At 40.2% G+C, this 7,933-nt stretch overlaps 1 protein-coding gene across 1 annotated transcript in view; it reads left to right on the top strand.

Moving 5' to 3' along the window:
- The first annotated feature begins 446 nt into the window (after nucleotides 1-446).
- Nucleotides 447-7,933, top strand: part of SLCO4C1 (solute carrier organic anion transporter family member 4C1) — a 62,476-nt gene continuing 54,989 nt past the window's right edge. Inside the window, exons 1-2 of the mRNA XM_034960296.3 lie at nucleotides 447-997; nucleotides 5,299-5,562. Coding sequence (XP_034816187.1) covers nucleotides 643-997; nucleotides 5,299-5,562 — 619 coding nt within the window. The 5' untranslated portion in view covers nucleotides 447-642. The remainder of the gene's footprint in view (nucleotides 998-5,298; nucleotides 5,563-7,933) is intronic.

Genomic DNA, 7,933 nt, shown 5'->3' with positions numbered 1-7,933 from the left:
AGGCAAAAGTCTTATCAAGATGCTCATGAACCAAAGTATACCTCTGACGTCTTGATTCTTGGAGTCCAAGCCTAGCCTGGTTTGGTAAGCAGCAAAGGAAGAAAAACGCAAGATAGTTTCTTGAACAATCTCCTGATGCAACTGTTTACAGGTTTCATGTCAGCACCCAAGGGGAGCTTATGGCCAGAGACTCCCACAGTTTCTGTGTGTTCCCAGTGCTTGGGCTCAAGGGAGGCGCGCTGCGGGCTGAAGGCTCAGGTCAGAACCGCAGGGGCTCGGATGGAGGCGGACTCCGGTCGAAGGCTGTGGGGTGAGAACTCTCGCCCCCTCTACTCGGCTGCCGCCGGGTGGCACGCCCACGCCGCGCCTTCCGGTTGGTCCCTGAGGCGACGGGTGAGGCACAGCTGAGCGCCAAAGCCACAGGCTGGGGCGCTAACGCCCCCGCTCAGCGCTCTGCGCTCCAGACAGCTGCGAGCTGGAGTAGGAAGGTTCAGGCGGTGGCGGAGAGTGCGCTGGAGGCTGGAAGGCCAGGAGGCGGGAAGCTTCCCGCACGGGGGCGCTGTTACCTGCCTGTGGGAGGAGCCAGAGAGGGACCTGGCTCTGCTGCTCTGAAGCACCGGAGTCGGGAGAACCCATCCAGACATGAAGAGCGCCAAAGGTATTGAGAACTTGGCTTTCGTCCCCTCCAGCCCAGACATCCTGCGCCGCTTGTCTGCGTCGCCCTCCCAAATCGAAGTCTCTGCCTTGTCCTCTGACCCCCAGAGAGAGAATTCTCAGCCACAGGAGCTTCAGAAGCCCCAGGAGCCCCAGAAGTCACCAGAGCCATCTCTGCCTTCAGCCCCTCCCAATGTCTCCGAAGAGAAGCTCCGGTCACTGTCGCTGTCCGAGTTTGAGGAGGGGCCTTACGGCTGGAGGAACTTCCATCCTCAATGTCTCCAGCGCTGCAACACACCTGGAGGCTTTCTGCTTCACTACTGCCTCTTGGCCGTCACACAAGGTAAAGTCCAGCGCCCGCTCGAGGCTCGGGCCAGTGGAGAGCGAGTTGGGCACGGCGAGCCAGCCGGGGGAGAGAGCAGGTGCGCGGGGTCCGTGGGACGGTGGACGCGCCCTGCAAGGTGGCCCCGGGTTTGGAACTTGCTTGCGCTCTCACCAAGGTCAACCTACCGGCCCCAGCCAGCCTTCCAAAGTTCAGCTTCTCCTTTATCACTACAGTTCAAACTTGCAATACAAGCCTTTTTCTCTTTTGTGTTTTACCTCAGTTTAGCGGATTCAAGACTTACAGGGAAGATTACAAGAACCTTCCTTTGGGAAAGGTATACCCTGGGGAGTTTATTTTACATTATAAAGACAAAAATTTACCTAGGCCCTCTTTAAAGGTATTTTACTTTTACATTTGTTTCATTGCCTCAGGGGAAGGAGTAATACGTTTGCAGGTGGGAGTGGGATGCCTTACAAGGAAGAAAGCTATGTAAAATCTATCGTATAAATTAGATACAGACATTCATGTTTCGTGAGTGTATTTAGTTTGAGAGTATGTGGGCACCAGAGGAGCCCAGTGAGTAAACTAGCAAAGGCTCCCGACGTTGTTGAGCCTTAATCTTCATTGTGTTACATTAGTTATCCAGCATCTGTTTTGTTCTAGGATCTCTTTTAGGTTCTCTTGGGAGTTACAGATTCAGTTCAGATTTATACCCTCAGGGATTTGCAATCTAAGCTCAGTTTGGAGGAGTGATATCCTGGAGGGAGAACAGCTCCCTTGAAAGAAGGCACAGGGAAGGTTAAAGCTGCTTCTGGTGTGTTCAATACAGAGGTTGAAGGAAAATAGGAAGTTAACCTGAGTTGACTTTGAGGAAGGGTGGAGAAGAGGTGGAGAGGAGTCAAGAAGGACATGCCGAAGCTCAGCTGAATTGGCATGTAGATATTTTTTGGTCACTTGAGTCATAGTCCGAGAATATTTTCTGTATAATCAGTCAAGGATTAATTGGAAGAAATACAACCTTAGAAATATAGATTTTAGAGGGTTGGAAACAGCTCATTTTTTAAGTTAATAGAAAACTAAGTCAAAGCCTAAGTATACTTTTTGTTCTTATTCTTCCTCTTCAAGGAACCCAGGGCCCCTTGCTTTGCGCATTAGATGCTAAGTAACCATTTATTGATTGCAAGTCCGCTGCAGCTCTTCTACTGAAGGTAGATTTGTGTTGAAGAATTATTTCCCTGTCCACTTTTCTTGTCCCTACCAAAGTTCCCCTCCATTAATGTCTTGATCATAGTTTTACAAAATTGGCAATTGTGAAGCATCTCAGTGTCAAAGGAATGCGAAGATAAAAAAGTTGGACACAAGTAAAAAATGTCTTATCTTGTGTATTATCTTAAAATTTCTCTGAAATTTCTATATTATTCCAGAATATAACATTTTATATTTAATATAAAATATTGCCTAAAATTGTTATCAAATATAATTGTCACTCCTAGAAAATTTGTCAGGTTTAGTCTGGAGCAGCATCTACCCAGAGGTCCCCAATTTAAGAAGTTTAATCTGAGATAAAAGTGACCCAATAGGCTGGGCATGGTGGCTCACGCCTGTAATCCCAGCACTTTGGGAGGCCTAGGCGGGCGGATCACTTGAGGTCAGAACTTGGATACCAGCCTGGCCAACATGGTGAAACCCCGTCTCTACTAAAAATACAAAAAATTATGGCCGGGCGCCGTGGCTCACGCCTGTAATTGCCGCACTTTGGGAGGCTGAGGCAGGCAGATCAACTGAGGTCAGGAGTTCGAGACCAGCCTGGCTAACACGGTGAAACCCCGTCTCTACCAAAAATACAAAAACTAGTTGGGCATTGTGGCGCATGCCTGCAATCCCAGCTACTTGGAAGGCTGAGGTGGGAAAAACACTTGAACCCAGGAGGCGGAGTTTGAAGTGGACCGAGATCCTGTCATTGCACTCCAGCCTAGGCAACAGAGCGAAACTCTGTCTCAAAACAAAACAAAACACCACAAAAATTAGCCGGGTGCGGTGGCACACGCCTGTAGTCCCAGCTATTCAGGAGGCTGAGGCACGAGAATGGCTCGAACCCTGGAGGTGGAGGTTGCAGTGAACCGAGATGGCGCCACTGCACTCCAGCCTGGTGACAGAGCGAGGCAAGGTCTCAAAAAAAAGTATAATAATAAAAAGTGTGACCCAATAAATTATTAGTTTACGTTTCAGTTTAAGTTTGAATGCCTGAAAACTTTATTACCGTGTTTCTCAAACATGATCCTTAAGATCATTTCCATGGTATATTTAAATATACATTTAATTGGAAAGAAAAACAAAATTTGTCGAATGAGTTTATTTAACCCAGCATTTCTCAAAGACAAACAGGGATTCTCTAAGTACTTAATTTTCTAATGTGCTTCCTATTGTCATTCATTTACAACAGAGAGATGTAGTACTGAGCGTTTCCTGATTTTTTTGTTTTTGTTTTTTTAAGTAGTGTTCTTGGAACTTGTATAGCATAGAATTCACTTTAAGAGTCATTGGATTAATGTGCTATCCTTCCTGAGGAGTTTACAAATTTTTTTTTCAAAGAGAAGATTTACCATAAAGACAATGCTTTCTATTAACTAATTTTTAATCAGTATGGCAAGTGATAGGGAAGTTGATTTTATTGGATGCGGAAAATTTTGTATTATTAGATAACGTATAAAAATGTCATCCTAAGATACTTTAGGTACTTTATTTTGAAATCCTAAGAATTGTAAATTGGCTTATAGTCTTATGAAACTGGTATAAAAGTAAAAAATATGTCATGAGTTTTGAAACTTATTAAATTTGTTGAATTTATTTTTTTTAAATATATTTTCAGCTATGGTCTTAATCAAAATTTAAAGAGATTTGTGGAGATCATGACTTGTATGTATATACTCATTCTGGTATTGAATGAAAACAATTTATCATACCTAAGTAAAAAGGATACCTAGTTAATGCAATCAGATGTTTTTTATTTTCAATTTATAGTAATGTTTAAACTCCTGTAAGTTTAATCTGTATCTAGACTGTTAATGAATGAAAACAATTTATCATACCTAAGTAAAAGGAATCTCTAGTTAATTCAATCAGATTTTTAAAATTTTCAATTTAGAGTTATGTTTAAAACTCCTGTAAGTTTAATCTATATCTGGACAGGACATTTTTAAGTAAGTCAAAATTTTCAGATTTTCAGTCTTACCTTGTTTACCTTCTATTCCTTCACTATAGTTATAATAAATGTATGTTTTTTTCTTTTACTTTGCATACAATTTAGAATGCAAGTGGTTGAAAGACTTATGTTTACTTTTGCTCTAGAATCCTTTACATGGTAACTTTAATATATGTAAGAATGTTAGAAAAATATAGGGGTTTGAGAGCTCAATTTCTTCTTCCTAAGACTAAATCAAGGTTATCTCTTTTTTTGGAGTTGGGGAGAGGAGGGAAGAGATAAAGTAATAGTCAAAGTTATCTCTTGTCATAGATAAATATGTTTAAGGATTGAATAATTTGGGAAGCAATTGAGCCTAACTGTAGTGGCCTATGGGGTCTCTTGTGCCTTTTGTAGTCTTCTGAGTGAGGTCCATGGGAGTATGATATATTAATACTTGGAAACTCTATCAAACTGGCTTCACGGGACTTTACCAGTTTGACTTCATCATTTAAAGAAAAATGAATTAAGGCTAGTTAACTATAATTTAGTACGTAGCAAGCATCAGTCTTGTTGGACACCTGAAAATTCACAAGTGTACAATTTAAAAAGCAAACTGGGCCAGGCGCGTTGGCTCACACCTGTAATCCCAGCACTTTGGGAGTCCAAGGCGGGTGGATCACCTGAGGTCAGGATTTCAAGACCAGCCTGGCCAACATGGTGAAACCCCATCTCTACTAACAAGATACAAAAAAATTAGCCAGGTGTGGTGGTGCATGCCTGTAATCCCATCTACTCCAGAGCCTGAGGCAGGAGAATCACTTGAACCCCGGAGGTGGAGTTGGCGGTGAGCCGAGATCGCACCATTGCAGTCCAGCCTGGGCAATGAAAGTGAAACTCTGTCTCAAAAAAATAAATAAATAAAATAAAAATAAAAAATAAATAAACAAAAATAAAAAGCAAACTGATTTTCAAGGAAATATGTTTAGGTTGCCTAACTTTGAAACTTTGAGGCTTTGAAAACTGGTACATTTAAAAAAAAAAAAGAAATGAATAATCAAACTCTACTTCATTGTGTTAATAATCTTAATCGTATGGTAAAATATTAATGATGCACATCAACTTTTCTGTTTTTTAGGTATTGTAGTTAATGGCCTAGTAAATATTAGCATTTCCACTGTTGAGAAGCGTTATGAAATGAAGAGTTCCCTGACTGGCCTGATTTCATCAAGCTACGATATTTCATTCTGTTTGTTGTCTTTATTTGTATCATTCTTTGGTGAAAGAGGACATAAGCCGAGATGGCTTGCATTTGCAGCCTTTATGATTGGACTGGGAGCACTTGTATTCTCATTGCCACAATTTTTCAGTGGAGAATATAAATTGGGGTCTCTTTTTGAAGGTAAGTTTCTATTGTGTTTATGTTTGTTTTAATCCGAAGAAGTGGATAAAACTAGGTCATTAACTTTATATTGCAATTCACTTATACAGTATGGTAAGGGTTTACATCTCTTCCACACCTCACTGGTTTGTTCATTGTGTGAACTGTATGAGATAGGAGATTAGAGAGACTGTACATTATTCATCGTTTCAGTGGTTCTCCAAGTTTTTAAGCCTCTAATTCTTATTCCCCATATTATACACAGTCCTCCTCAAGAAGAGATGACTTGTTTTCCTTTGCAGGTTGTGACCTGATTGGAGTTCTGAGATCTTTAGTTTTTCCCTTTGTACTTTTATTTGCTGTGTTTACAGCTCTGCACCCTGGACATGTTGATTCCTGATTTGAGACAAAGAGAGGTGACATTTAGAAAAGTGGAAATTTTCCTAAGAAATGAAACTAGCTCTACTTTTGGACCTAGATAAGAAACATAGAACTTCAGAGCAACCTACAGTTGCTCTCGTTAGATGGAGAAATATATTATTCAAAGGCTCAGAAAGGAAATTTAATTATATACATATTTTTTCCCAAAGACATTTTTAATAAAAAAACAAATATAGTAGAGCCAGAACGGTGGACAAATGAAAGTAGACCTTAACATTTTAATGTCCTTCCTGGGACTTCTAATAGCAAATATTGAAATAATTAGAAATAAAATCAGATGGTTATAAATTCAGAGGCTTTATTCACTTACTTAACCCCTGCAAATAAAAGACAAAGGATAATTGGAGCCTGTTATGCTATAGGAATTATTTTTTAAAAGTTAAGATTGTTAGATTTGTTTGTTAATATTGAAAATTAGTATTTGCTATAGTGTGGATGTTTGTCCCCCTAAACCTCATATTGGAGGGAGGTGTTTGGGTCATGGAGATGGATCATTCATGAATACATTAATGCCCTGGGAATGGGGTCAGTGAGTTCTGTTTGTTCCCAACAAAACTGTTTGTTAAAGAGAGTTTGAGCTAGGCGTGGGGGCTCACGCCTAAAATCACAGCATTTTGGAAGGCTGAGGCAGAAGAATCCCTTGAGCTCAGGAGTTAGAGACCAGCCTGGGCAATATAGTGAGACTTTCTACAAACAAAAAAAGATTCTGGCCCCTCCCCTGTAGCTCTCTTGCTTCCTCTCTCCCCATGTGATCTCTGTGATCTCTGGCTAGCTGCCCTTTGCCTTCTGCCCTGAGTGGAAGCAGCTAGAGGCCCTCACTAGAAGCAGGTGCTGGCAGTATGTTCTTGTACAGTAGAACTGTGAGCCAAATCAATTTCTTTTCTATATAAATACCTCAGGTGTTCCTTTTTAGCAATGCAAATGGACTAAGACAATATTAAAGTATTAATCTTTCCCAAGATCAATTTTCCAATTCTAGAGTGATAACAAACAGGAAAATATTCTCAATAACAAATTATATATTACACAGCGTGGTTTTAGAAGTGCACTTATTAGGTAAGTAGGCTTCATTTTAGAAGTAAAAATAGAATATGTAAGCGGGTGAATGGAGAGTATTTTTAAAATGTGGTAGAGTTTGGAATGAATAAGATAAGGAGAATAAGTTATCAGCAGAAAGAGCACTTACATAGATTCTAGCACATTATCTGAGATTGGACAAGACTGCACAAGGCAACTTGACATAATTTCACTGGGAATAGTTTTAGGAACAAGCCACATATTGCAGCGTAGGCTTTAGTATAACACTATTGAAATCTAAATCGTAAGGGAATATCTAAATTTTAATCTGCCACACAAGAAAACATAATACTGATTCTATGATAGTTATTTGTTCATAGCATTTAGGTGGTAATCTTTGTGCTGTTTCTGGGCCCTCAACCTTTCAGTTGCTCAGATGCCTTTCTTGTTCTTAAGTAAACAAACCTTGCTCGAAAATCTATGACTCTCTAAACTGAAACGTAAATACTTCTTCCAGTACAAAGCCTGATCTGGCTTCCACGATCTTCTCAGCTTCCTCTCTTGCCATTTATACCTGGAGTTATAGCCATTGTGAAGAACTTATTTTCCTAAAGGAAAATTGCCACAAATTAAGGTGTTTGTGTGTGACCAGAGGTGAAGCTAAGATTGCTGAAGCCAGATCATAAACTTTTAGTAGTGTACTGTGCAGGTTTTCACCAAGTTCTTACTGATCTAATTAACATTTTTCATTATTTTAGTAGATTATTGAAATAGGTTAGATAGAGGAATTGGCTGATCTAATATTTTTACTGTAAATTGACTCATTATTTAAATAATAGCTTAAATGTGGCAAGTGAAACAAAAACTCAGCTTGCCCTCCTGTTATTCTGCCATTCATACAATATATATTTATTGATATGGACTACACATGGTG

Source organism: Pan paniscus, chromosome 4, assembly GCF_029289425.2.
Source record: "Pan paniscus chromosome 4, NHGRI_mPanPan1-v2.0_pri, whole genome shotgun sequence".
NCBI lineage: Eukaryota > Metazoa > Chordata > Mammalia > Primates > Hominidae > Pan > Pan paniscus.
The sequence above is the reverse complement of the archived record's forward strand: the minus strand, read 5'-3'. Positions and strand labels throughout refer to the sequence as shown.